This window comes from Monodon monoceros, unplaced genomic scaffold (genome assembly GCF_005190385.1).
Source record: "Monodon monoceros isolate NGI ecotype Baffin Bay Population unplaced genomic scaffold, NGI_Narwhal_1 Super_Scaffold_5, whole genome shotgun sequence".
Classification (NCBI taxonomy): Eukaryota; Metazoa; Chordata; class Mammalia; order Artiodactyla; family Monodontidae; genus Monodon; species Monodon monoceros.
Window position 1 is genome coordinate 41,668,104 of NW_021703782.1, and position 13,531 is coordinate 41,681,634.

At 37.4% G+C, this 13,531-nt stretch overlaps 1 protein-coding gene across 29 annotated transcripts in view; it reads left to right on the forward strand.

Annotated features, from left to right (window-relative positions):
- The window catches only part of ELAVL2 (ELAV like RNA binding protein 2), a 159,052-nt gene that overhangs the window by 77,157 nt on the left and 68,364 nt on the right, over window positions 1-13,531 (forward strand). For 14 of the 29 annotated variants that reach the window (XM_029202784.1, XM_029202786.1, XM_029202800.1 and 11 more), the window contains one exon: window positions 10,752-10,995. In XM_029202784.1, coding sequence (XP_029058617.1) covers window positions 10,752-10,995 — 244 coding nt within the window. Of the gene's footprint in view, window positions 1-7,879; window positions 7,971-10,751; window positions 10,996-13,531 lie in introns of those variants that run through there. The other 15 variants (XM_029202773.1, XM_029202772.1, XM_029202774.1 and 12 more) reach the window with 5 other exon arrangements.

Consider the following 13,531-nt stretch of genomic DNA (forward strand, 5'->3'; position numbering starts at 1 on the left):
GAAAAGAAAAATACATTTCATAGGTGAATACCAGTGAAATGTTCTACATTTCAGAGAGGAAAGGAGCTGGCCCTCTCTGTTGATCAAGGTTTACACTCTCACAGTCCTACCGTGGATGGGGGAGAGCCCCTTGTTCTGTGCTCCACAATGCATTAACGAACTACAAGGTTTTATATGTCCTAGGGTAGCGTCTCTTAATTTCAGTTTCTTTGAAGTTCAGTAGAAATATTTGTAGCCCCTCAGCATTATTAAGGAAATACGCCTTCTTCTGTTGACATTTTATTTTGTTCACTTTATTTTGGTATAAGCTACTTGGGGTTAAACACTAACTATAGTTTTTAGTTTTCTGTGTGATGACAGTTAAGAGTAAAATAACCTTAGTGGCCAGATGGAGTATTGTGGCCCTTTATAACACTTCTGAGTTAAAAAAAAAAAAACAATATTCGTGACCATAAACCTTCCTTGTCTTTTATACTCCCTTTAAGACTAGGCATACTTGCTGTTTTGGAGCTCAAATATGACAGTATTCTACTGTCTGTATCCTACAGAGGAGCTATGTTTTTAACTTACCTAATGAAAACACTCAACTAGTGGGATTAATTTGAGGATTTCCAATCAGCCTTTCACAATTTGTACTACCCTGAGGGGGTTCCTGTTAGCTGTGACTTTTGTAGAAGAATGTGAAGTTAATCCAATTTCTATGTTGATTACTATTTTAACTGTCTTAATTTAGCAATTCAAATTTATCTGCCTATACCAAACAAGAACTCTGCTACAAAACTGTGGGAGTAGTTGATTTTATTCTTATTATGCTCATAACCTATTTTAGGTTCTACAGCCAAATAATGGCATGGAAATTAATAATGCCCACTGAGGTTGGAATGATTCATCACTAGATGGTAGTGTATTCTAGCCTGTAACCAAGATTGAGTTAACCCCTGGCTTAACCTTGACTATGGTGGAGGTGTATAAATGACCCTGTTGAAGAATATGGATTTTAAAGTTTAATTACATTTCACAAAAATGTAACTTATTCTCGTTATCTTCATCTACTTTGTCTTTCACCTATTGGGGTGAACTTTGAGATTTCTTTTTATTTTGAATTCTGACAGCTTTAAGGGGCTGTCGTAGGTTACAAGCCAATTTCTGACATGCTATACTCTTAGTAAGTAGTTTCATCTTTTAAGTTATTCTGAGTTTTTAAAAATTTTGCATTTTCTATTAAATGAATCACTTGCTTAATTCTTTAAAGAATCCATAGATAAAGTGAATAACTCTTGATTTAATATTATAAACTCAGATTTTCATATGTTGGGTTTTCTTAAGGAGATCCCCCCCACCCCCAAAATAAGACACAACTTTCTATAGAAGTTTAATCCCTTTCTTAATCGTCATGTATTCCTAGTGCCCAGAAAGTAATAAATGAGTTGGTTTGTTTGAATGTGAACAGTTAGAATCTAAACCAGTTTCTTGATAATGAATTTAAATAGTTTACTGATGTAATTATAGTAAGTACTATAGTAAGTAATATGTTTCCTCCTGCCTAAGTCCACTTCTCACCCTGATCGGGGTCACTGTCATTCTACATCTTGGTTACTGCAATTACTTCTTGATTGATCTTCTTGTTTCCACAGTTGCTTAGTTCTTCCACACAACCATATCCAGTTTATTTTCACAATAGCCACGTGCTACTGTTTTTGCTCAAAACCTTTCTGTGGTTTCCTTTCTTTTTATGGTGACCTCTGATGGGGTTTAGGACACACTACCCCAAAGTACGGTACCTTGGCGTATTGACTATCTTAAGCTGAAGACGTTTGAGAAAACTGCAGAAGCAGAAAGGTTATTCTGACCGTCTCTCTCTTCTTCCCTGAAACAGGTAATAAAATTCCCATGTGGAAGGTACCCTCCCTGTACCAGGAGGAAGGAAAACATTCCTATCACCCGTACAGGGATTTGGGACCTGGAAATCTGTATATGAGCAAACCTTGTTAAACTAACCCATATCTTTTTAGTTTAATCCTTATCACTTACGACCCCCAGCCCAAACCCCTTTGCCTTGTCAATTCTTCACAACTTTATTGTTGATTTATCTAAAAGGTATATAAACTTCCTGCTCAGATCACTTCTTCGGATCTTCATTCTCTTGTGAAGATTCCCATATACATGCACAAATTCGATAAAATTTGTATGCTTTTCTCCTGTTAGTTTGTCTTTGTCAGTTTAATTTGCAGACCCAGCCAGAACCCTAAGTGTGTTGAAGAAAACTTTTTCCTCCCCTGCACCTCCAAGATCCTATGTGGTCTAGCCTTATACCTCTTAGACTCATCTCCCTCTGGCCTCCTCCTAGCTTCACCCTAGCTGGTCTCTGCCTGGAATGCTTCTCTTCTAGATATCCCTATGGGGATGTATTTATTTACTTTTAAATCTGTAACAAATAACCATGAACACTTGGTGCTTAAAAAAACACAGATTTATTATCTTACAATTCTGAAGGGCAGAGTCCCCTGATGTGGGTCTCCTGGGCTGTCATCAAGGTATTGGCAGGGCTGCATTCCATCTGGAGATGCTAGGGGAGAATCTATTTCCTTGCCTTTTTCAGCTTCTGGAGGCTGCCCACATTCTTTGGTTGATGGCTCCCTTCCATCTTCAAAGCTGGCGACTGTGGGTTGAGTCTTTTTCAGGTTGTACCACTCTGACACTGACTCTCCAGCCTCCCTCTTCCATTCATGTGGACTCTTCTGATTACACTGAGCCCACCTGGATAATCCAGGATAATCTTCCCATCTCAAGGTCATCTGATGAGCAACCTTAATTCCATCTGTATCTTAATTCCCTTGTCATGTAACGTAACGTGTTCAAAGATTTCAGAGTTTAGGATGTGGGCATCTAAGGTGAGCCGTTATTCTGCCTACCACAAGGGCTGGCTTAACTGTCCTTTAAATCTTGGCCGGAAGCTCACCTTCTCAGTGAGATCTGCTGTTTAATACTGGAAAGTATCCATCCTCCATCTCCACATTTTCAGCACTCTTACTCTGCTCTACATTTTCTTTTATTCCAAAGCACACTTATTTCTAGCTAGTGCACTGTTTTATACATGTGTACACCTATTGCAGATGTACACTCCAGGGTATTTCTTCATTGCTGTATCTCAAGTACCTAGGACAGTCCTTGGTTCATGGGAGTTGTGAACAGATGTTTGGTGGATGAATGGATGAGCGAACAGAGTGTGAAGATTAAGCCAGTCTTCTTCACTGGATCTTTGTTTTCCTGTTGCCCAGCATAGAAGCCAGATACGGACCTAGAATGAAGGAAAGGACTTGGGACCGACCCCCTAAACTCACTTGCTTTACTCTCTAACTGCAAAGCTTTTAATTCTGCCAGCTCTAGAACTACAAAACCTCAGAAAGACTGGCATCAGAAGGACTCTGCAGTTTGTCTGTAGGAGCCATAAAGGGCTAAGAGACAGAGAAATGTTAGCATTCACTGCCAGAGAACATTCTCCCTGTGACTTCTGCAGCTGTTTGGTGCAGTGTCTCTGGCAGCTCTCGGACCCTTGTTAGCCCCAAGGCCAAAAATCTGAGCTTGACAAGGCTGAGGAATCCTTGGAGCTGGTGAGGCAGCTAAAATGGTATGGGGGGTAGGATGGGGAGTTGACAGGGATTCCAGGATTGAGGAGCTCTCTTGAAGTTTAAAGCCACAAACGTTTATTACTTTAGGAATGACAAAGCAAAGTGAAGAGGCTTAAAGAAAACAAACTAATGGCTTATTCTTAGAGCTGACATGTCTGCCCCATGAGTGCTTGGTTGACTCTTCTGTTGTTTTAATTCAGTAAAGCCAAATTGTATCCTGAAAATGCCACTTTAGTGATTTGAATGGGAAAGATAAAACATTCTGTAGGAATGGTGTCTGCTAGACAGATGACCCCACCTGCTGCTTACCCAGCTCTCATTTGTGAGCTCTCATTACTCACTTCACTGAGTATTTCGAGAGCTTTAGCTACTTGCCTTGAGTTCCTCAAAGGAAGATGCCTTTTGGCCAAGGCTGCTGTCTTTATCTTAGTGGGTTCTGCTCTTAAACTTTAAGACAGATTGCTTCCTTTCATCTTGTGACTTGGCCTTTAGAGAGGTTTGATGTCATCTGAGGGAAGGCTTTGCACTATACTGATTCTGCCCTCGTTCTGTATTGCTCAAGGCATTGAGAACCCTCTAGCTGTAAATAAGTATCCAGACCAAGGTCACTTTATCCAGGCCAGACCTTTTGAGTGTGAGAGATGCTTGCCCTTTCCCCTAGCTATGATTCTTTTTAGAGATGTTACCTTTTGTGTTTGCTTATTACATTTTCTAGTTTCTATCAAATTAAAACCATTTGAGATCCACAGCTTAATTATGATGTTTTTAAATACCTTTGAGTTAAAATTTAATTTTTTCACATTTACCTGTACTTCTGCTGTTTTCTTGAAGTTAGACCCAGATTCCAGATGCCACAGCTCCATAACCCTGCTGGACAGAGGGTTACCATGTTTTTGGATTTGTCTTGGCTTCCGGCTTTTTTGTCGTGGGCATATGGTCATAATGGGCTCTTGAAATAACAATCCACAACTGATCACTCAAAAGATAGTTTTCGTGCCATTGAACAAGAATTTGGATTTCAGTGGGTGAGGGTGGCTGATGGAGTGTGCCAAAAAATGAAAATATGCTTTCGTAATTATCGATGGTTTGAAGTACTTGAAGTGAGATAGAAGAACAAGCTACCAAGTTTGCATGTTATTTAGAAAGGTGATTGCCCTTTCAAGCTCCAGTTTTTTAAAAAAGGAACTACTCTTGTCCTTACATCTGTTTTTGAATGCTTAGTCTGTACAAACCCCTGAAATGGAAGTGGGATAGGTATGACTGAGGGCCTTCCAGGCAGCTGGAACTGCATGAGCAAAGCCAGAAGAATGTATGGTTTTCAGTGCACTGTGATTGCATGAAGGACAAGGAGCAGTTCAGATTTTCAGATGCTTGAAGAAGTGGGCTGGTAAAAGCAGTTGTAGAGGATCTCAGATGTTTATACTCTTAATAATATAAGTAGTTTGTACTTTATTTGATAGGCAGCAGAGAGCTGTTGAGAGTTGAGGAAAATCTACCTGGGAAGAGTGTAAAGTGGGGATTAGGATGATGGAGGGACCTTTTGGGAGGCTGTAATTTGGTGGTCCAGGTAAGAGATGAGGGCCCAGATCAGGATGGTATACGTCACAGTGGACAGACAGGCTGGTGCAGATAGGCAGGCCTCACCAGGGTATGTGCAGTGACCCTTTCAGCAGTCCTGCTGTGACTTTAAACCAGAGATCTGATCCCTGAATCAGGTGGATTCTAGGTCTGGGAAACCTTTTTTTCCCCTTGCAGACAGTGTACTTAATGAGAATTCTCAGACTATATTTAGTATGTTTTTGATTAGCCATCTGTCTTGTTTGGTGGCTGTCTGAAGGAGGTTTGAAAATAGGAAAGAAGCTGATTACTTTAGTTTTCAGAATTTTTTATTAGGAAGTTTGGAAAATAGAGACTTTTCTTTTTCTCTTCATGTGACCAGGAAACTGTTAGTCCCAGCTATAAGAAGTCAAGCAGTAGCATTGGTTTCCTAAAACCCATTATTGTAAGAAACTTAAGATATGAAAGTACATAGAGGGCCATTTAAGTAAAAAAGGAAAAAAATTCCATTTAAAAAGTCTTTATAGAAATTTGGAAGTAAGCTATGAGTGAAAACATAAAGGCCACTTCCTCGCCTGTCCTTCCACTCCCTTCAAAATCCATGCTCCCACCAAACTAACAACTCATCATTATCTCTCGGAACCCAGGGAAAGTTTAGAATATTCTAGACTGATCTGTGCTCAAGTGTCTTTTCATAAATTATTTCATGGAGAATAGCAAGAGTTAGTCTCAGTTGACACAATTGATGTCTAAATTAAGAGGGGAACATATATTGAGACATTTTTTTTTTAAGCTTTAAAATTAATGGTTCTTTGTTGCTGGAATATGGCCTTTTATTTTCCTTCCAGAGAGTTTCAGAGCCAGTAGAATCTATAAATAGTGCACAGCCTGGTTGTCTGTGGTAGATTGAGTAGAGCAGAATTGCCTGTCCTTAAGTGAAGGGGAAGTAGCTTTACATTTTTAGTAACTGAATTGTTGGCCAGCATAAAGGTAAGGGCCATGTGAGCAACTTATTTATAACTTCCCATAAAGGTATGTGTCTGCCTCAAGCAGAGAAACTGTCTGGGGTGCTTGAAATGTAAAAGTGCAGTAGAATCATTTTCCATACACAGCCTTCCTAGCTAGTTGGTGCAATGAAGTGATTGTTCGCATCCCTGGGGCTTTCAGAAAGAGGGGTGTCAATAGATTAGCTCATTAGCGTCCGCTTCTTGTGGAATGGAACGGATGAGGCGATTAAATTCGAATCTATGGTTTTATGTAGTGAAGAATGTTTAGGTATTAACTCCTGAGAGTATGGAGGACATAAATTTAAGCTTGGTTTAACCCGTTAGGTGTGGTCCTCCTAACTGTTCTGCCCATGTAGTCTAACCACAATTAGGTTCTTGTCAAAATACTTGATGGCTATGAAAGCACTTTATTTTTTCACAGGTTCAGTTCAACTGTGTGTGTTTTGTTTTTTTTTTTTTTTTTTTAAATAAAGGACATAGAATCAGACTGAATTCCCTGGTAACAGTGGGAGAAGGGAAGAAGAGTAAAACATTTTCATGGCATCCCGTAAAGTGTATGTTAAACCCTTTAGATAGATGCCAGAAAATGGAATCTGTTGTCACATGTTACAAATTTCATCGCACTTGCCTCAAGAGTAAATAACGTACAGCCAGGTTTAACTCTAAGGATGAAATTTTTATAATCATAAATATGCACATAAAAGACATTTTCAGCCCTCCTTTGTTACTCATTTATTTTCATAGACCGAGTTTTTCTGAATATTATGTTGACCATTTAAAGCATCTGCATATATGGCTAAAATGTAAACCTCGGCTTTTGTGCCAGTATTGTGGCTCTGTTTAGTATTTGGGCAAGTTGTAATAAGTGGTAAATGGCCCATTAACTATATTGGAGGCCTCATAGCAACACTCATTTCAAATTGTGCTGGGTTTACAATTTACATATTAAAAAATGTTCACTTGATTTCGTTCAGGGACAAAGCTGACATCCTATATAAACATTGTTTCAAACGATCCTATTTATTGGTCCAATTATTTCAATTGAAAGATGCTGGTTTACTGCCTCTTAGTATATGTGAACAATTCTCAGCAAAACTGTTAGAGATCCTTTGACTATAGTGGCAGAAAAATCTCACAGGGTTTTGATTCACTTTTAATTTTAAGTCCCAGGATTAAGGATCATTTATTTATAGTATAATGTGACAGTGTGGGCAAATATAGCTTCTCTTAATGCCCTTCTGATATTTTGGGGAAAGAGTGCTTTTATGCAAAGCATTCACTAATGACTGCCTTTTCTCACTCTAAATATAATTTCATTCACATTTCCTCCCTTCTCCCACATCCTTAAGAGATAGGACAGCATGCAGCATTTTGCTTCATTTTATTATTAAAAAAAAATTTTTTTTAAGATGTGGTTTAAGGTAGTTCTTTAGGATAGATGCCAAGGTAACTAGTTAATACTGTTTTAAGATCAGGCTCTTAATTAAAAATGCTTAATTTGTGCAAGAAAACTACATGTTAAAATGAATTTGGAAAGATTAGATTGGAATTGCCTCAAATTCAATTAAGCCACACTGCATGGACGTGCTGGGAATATCAATACAATCACTGTAAATTTTGTACAAACTGATTTGTTGCATTATCTTGCTCATCTAACATACGGTACTTTTTGTGTCCATATTGCAGACGGCAACTCCAAACTAACATGGCAGTCAGACTGTGTGATGTGGCTTCTCTGCTTAGAAGTGGTTCGTGGGCAGCAGAGCCTTGGACCGGGGTCTGTGGGATTTTTCTTAAATTCTGTAGGCTACTTTTTTTTAGCATGTTGCAGGAGTGCTGAGGCCATACCAAACACTTGAACTTTTCATTTGGCGTACTAATTATTCTTACATTTAACCTATTGTGGTATGGCCATCATTAGGATGTAAAGCACATTGCAATTTTAGTGGTACATGTAGCATCAGAACCTGCTTTTGTATGTAACTTTTTATTATCTTATTTAGGATTTAGTACAGCCTCAAAAGAGTGACAAGCTTTTTAAAGAAAAAAAAAAAGTTTTGGTATGGTCTGAATACTAAGTTACCGTAATTCTTTACATTCTGTTTACTATGTATTTTTTTGGTTACTGAATTTTGAAGTTATTTATAATTCCTGATGCTTAAAAAAAATGTCGAAATTGTAAATCTGGCTGAAAATTATTTGCCCAGTAACTGTTGAAAGAGTTTGCATTCTGTGAACAGTTGTGTTGAGCCTATCAATGGAATATGCATTATTTGTAAAATATAGCACATTAGTATCATTTTATTCTGAGCAGATGGTCCTATAGCTGAGAGATGCTGTAATTTTCAGCGCACACAGCCTACTGCAGCTGTTCACTTGAATGTTGGCTTAGGAGCTCATTCTTGCCACCTGAACATGGAAATAAATGTGCAATTAAGTGAGGAGTTGTTTGTTGTCCTTGCTAAATCCTGCTAATTTCTGTCAATGAACGCTTATATATTTCAAATGCCATCCCAGTGAGCTTTAGTCCGAATCTCTTATTTGGGTCTCATATAGTCTCCACATATACCCTAAGGTTTGAATAGTGATTTGTTTTAATTGGCCTTGGCCACTCTCATCTTGTAGCTCATTGTTTTCCTAACTGCTGGGCAGAGGTTAATCCCACAAGCATTTTGCTGTGGAAAGAGTGACCCATGGCTAATATTCTATAAAGTGAAACAGTAACGGTTTATTAGGAAATCTGAAACCTCCTTTCTCAGTGTCAGATAAATTTGTTAATTATAATAAAATGCATATCTTGAATTGTTTCGGGTTTTTTTAAATATAGATTTCCAAAGGTTCCTTTATTTTCCTTTCCCCCCCGCCCCCAAAGTGTTCTCTGAAAATACTTGCTCAAGAGAGGTAGCTTGCAGTTTGCAGAGTAAACAACCCATTTCTTTGAAAAGGAGATGAAGTTATGGAAGGGTTATAGGTGGTTTGGTATTTCATAGATAGCCTGGATTTTTGTCTCCTGTTTTTTATCCTGATAACACTGATTCTTGTCCAGTCTGACCAGTCTCAATCTGTCCTATGCTGGCTTCTTTTATAAATATCTCTTGGCAGTAGAGATTTCTTCCTATTGCTTATCCACGGTTGTGCCCTTTTATTTTTCTTAGGCAATATGCTTTTTAAAAGACTTTTTTTCTCTTTTCTTGTAACAGTCTTTGCCTCTACTTTGCTTTTTTTATTTTACCTCAAATTCTTTGCCTTTTATATGTTAAAACTTCCCTAAAACTAGCATCCCATCTATTCAAAATTGTCAATTTTGAGAAGTACTTCTTTGTGGAGCTGAGAGATGGATGAAATATGAAGGATAATCCTTTCAGTGATGCTTTGATTTTTTTGGATTCCCCTACAAGCTTGGCTGTCCAAAGTAGATAGCTATTGGAGGATGGTTTTAGAGAATTTGGGGCTGTGGTTTGTAGCTCTGTTGCTCAAAGAGCATAGGATTGGTTTTTAGGAAACTAGATCCAAATTTGCTTACTAAGTGATTTTTAGAGTAGCCTGAACAGTTTGAGGCCATTTCCCCCAACTCTGCTATTTATTCTGTATCTGGAGTTTATAGATACCTTATCACTTGCATTTTCAACAGGCTTACATGCTCAAATGAAAATTCCTTGGGCTCGTCTGTTTGCAAAAGTTGATATATTTACATTGTTGTTTGGTGGACTGGATAGGGATTTTTTAATTTTTATTTTTCCTTTAAAGTCAGAGTCAAGGCAAAATACCATTTTGAATTGTTTGGGGATTTTATTTTGACGCTGTAGGTCAGCTACCTTGTTGGTGATCTTTAGCTGCCAAGGTTGACAAGAATGGCTTGTTAGATTCTACAAGGTACACTAAGTACTCAGTTTATTCCCCAAGTTATCCTACAAACCCTTTTGACGCCCTAACATATAACATTTGCTATTTTCTTATTTCTTACCAACGATAGAGGTATAAGATATTGTCAATTAAAAACATTTTCAATATGTAACCAAAACAGTACATGTTGACAAATTTATATTTTTTTAAAGTACTTTTGCTTCTTGATTTTAAGTTAATGGATGTGTCAGTTTTAGAATATTTGAACTTTTAGGCTAACTGAATATCTCTGCAAAGTTAGGTAGACCATTTTTGGGGGCTTGTTTTTGGCAGCATGTTAAGCACTTTTATTTTCTGGTATTTTTAGTCAGGGTTTAATTCTATGCTCTTTGGTACTAAATTTCCTCAAGTCTGTGGACACATAGCAGGTGAGTAAGGGTATGTGAGTGGACCCAGAATGCGGTTCTAGAGAATGTTAAAGATTTAAATTGTGCTTATGTGCATGTATGGAATATGTATGTGAAAAGTACAATTGTGATCTTAAGTCGAATAGCTTAATGTGAAGTAAGAATTGCATAGGTGTCGCACTTTTTGAAGCTTTGTTGTAATTTCAGCTGAACGACTTGTGTTTAGTGACAAGTGTTTAAATTCTTCGATGGAATCTCTAATAGTTTGTGAAATATGAATTCTGACATTTCTTACCTTCTGTTTTTAGCAGGTAATTGCTGCCATGGAAACACAACTGTCTAATGGGCCAACTTGCAATAACACAGCCAACGGTCCGACCACCATAAACAACAACTGCTCGTCACCAGTGGACTCCGGGAACACAGAGGACAGCAAGACCAACTTAATAGTCAACTATCTTCCTCAGAACATGACACAGGAGGAACTAAAGAGTCTTTTTGGGAGCATCGGTGAGATAGAGTCCTGTAAGCTTGTAAGGGACAAGATAACAGGTATGCAGTTTTATGTAAGGTTCCTCACGTGTAAAGGATTGTGTTTTAAGGTATGGGAAAATAAGTTTACTGCTTGTAAATGATTCAGTGCTCGAGTTTTACACATCTAGATTTTCTCTCTGTTTCTGGCTACATCAACAGTGTGAAACTTAGTTTTAGAGAGTTTTAAGTTTTCCTTTTAAAGCATCAAATAATATAATAACTAGACTTTTTTATAATCTGAACTATACAATAACATCTTTGAAAAATGCTTTAAAGGTGTGTGTGTGTCTGGAGCAGCAAGTATCATGTTAACCTTTAGTTTTGAGATCTTTGAGCTTACATGATTTAGCATTTCAACAATGAAATACAAGGAGAATTGGTTTTTAGGAGAGGAAAAAACCTCTTAAAATGTCCTTTTTCTTAAGTCTCTATAGTCCTCCATTTGTATGGCCAAGTAAATGGTAATATTGACATTATCAGTACGTAAATATTTGTACTGATACAATTTGAGTTTGGTAAGATCTTAGCTTCTGGAAAAAGTGGTGTTTGAGTGCTCCTCTTATAAAGATAAGAATGAAAAGATGAGTATTTAGCCTTTAATGATGGTATATTTTGAATATTGGGTAGTGGAAAATCTCCTTAGTGTTTTGTAAGATTTGACTAAACTTTTAGAATAAGGCAAAACCTAATTAAGGAGAGTGTTCTTGGCAGAGAAGGGTTAATGCTTCCTGCGGGAGTTGTTTTTAAACACTGAAAACGAATGAAGTGTAGACAGACTCTAACTTTTTCATGTTACTGTTAAATTTGAGTGATGGTGTGTATTAAATGGCTTATCACCAAAATATTAAGCTAAATATTTGAAATGAGGAAAGGATACTTAAAGGCAATTTGAGGAGTTGGACGAGGAGTCTGAACTTTGACTGGTCGTATGATGTTGGTCACGTCAACCCTTGGCTTCAGCTTTAGGTTTCCCTTGGTAAAGTGAGGTAGAAGGCAGAGGAAGGGGCCCCTAGCTAATTTCTGAGGCCAATTCTGACTTTTTCTGAGACGGTACCTTTAGCTGTTCTTTTATCAAGACAGCAGGGCTTATTGTCTCCAGGGTGACTTAGAGCTGTCACCTGGGCTTGGCCTCATAGTCGTATTTACTTGAGATACAGATTGAGGTTCACAGAGAGAATTTATTCATTAAAATCAAGTAAACCAAGTAAAAACTAAGTAAAACCTGGTTGTCATCAATCCATACATAATTATATTGTAACTAATTATGTTACTTAGATGTTCACCATGATTATCAGGAAGGTTTCTTTTTTGTTTTTGAATATTGATATTTGAATGGATGAGATTTTTCCATTTCTTTTTCCAAAATCAGTGTGAGCAGCATATGTAAAATTTATACGTGAAATTTATTAAAGAAACAGTTTTTGAAAAGTTGGGAAAAGTAGAAAACAAAGGCTTTTTATTACATGTGTCTGTCCTGGTACTGAATTTTATTTTATGTTTTTAGCAAAACAGCATCCTTTTATATGTGAATTTTGCAGTCTCTTCAACATAAATGTGATAAATGATTTGAAGATTTTGACATAAATGATGATATTTCTGGTTTGATTGCTTAGTAGTTATTCTTATTATTTAAAAAAATGTTGCTTGAACTAGGCATAAAGGTCACATTTTTTGTTATGGTAGATGAAAACAGTAAACAAATCATACATCCTTTGTATTAGGCATTTTCCACAGGAAACATTGCACAGATTTTCATCTCTTACCTCTGGTCAGTCTTGAATTATCTTACTCTTCTGTAAACCTTTTACTAGAGCTATCATGTGGCAAAATTGGATAAATTTGACTTCTGTATCTTCAGACCCTTTGCTTCTCTGGCTTTACGTGGAGGATGGTAGTAATAGAACCACAGCGCATGGGTAATCTGAAAGAGTACCTGGTTAGATACTTAGATACTGGCAAAGTGTGTTAACATTTGTTGTCCATTTCTTTCACTCCCTCACCCCATTGCCTTTTCAGGGAGAGCTGGATAATGGAGGTTTCCACCATAGTGAAATTTCTGTTTAAAATCTCTCATAAGCTGAGTACCCAAGAAAATGAACAGTGAGCACCAAGGTCAAAAGATGTTTTTTCTAAGCGTAGTTCCATGATTTAGTCATAAATATTCCTCAAAATAACTGTTGCACTGACAGACAAGTTTGAGAAAAATCTGTACTCTGTAGTTTTTAAGAACCATATTGCGGATCATTAACATGATAAAAACTATATTAAAATCCTGCAGTAAAGAAACCAGTTTGATTTACAGTCCCCCAGTCTTATTTAATCACAGAACTCATGGCGGGGGGTGTGTGGAAATACCTCCTTGACACTAGATTTCCATCGAACGTGTTGCTTTGGAAGTCATTTGTTAACTGGTTATCAGAAAATCTGTAATTCTTCCATAAAACCTGTTCACATCAATAAAATATGAGCATGTTTCATAAAATGAACATCCATGATAATGAACTATAAATTAAAAAGTTGAGTAGCACATCGGAATACTAAGGACCTCTTCTAG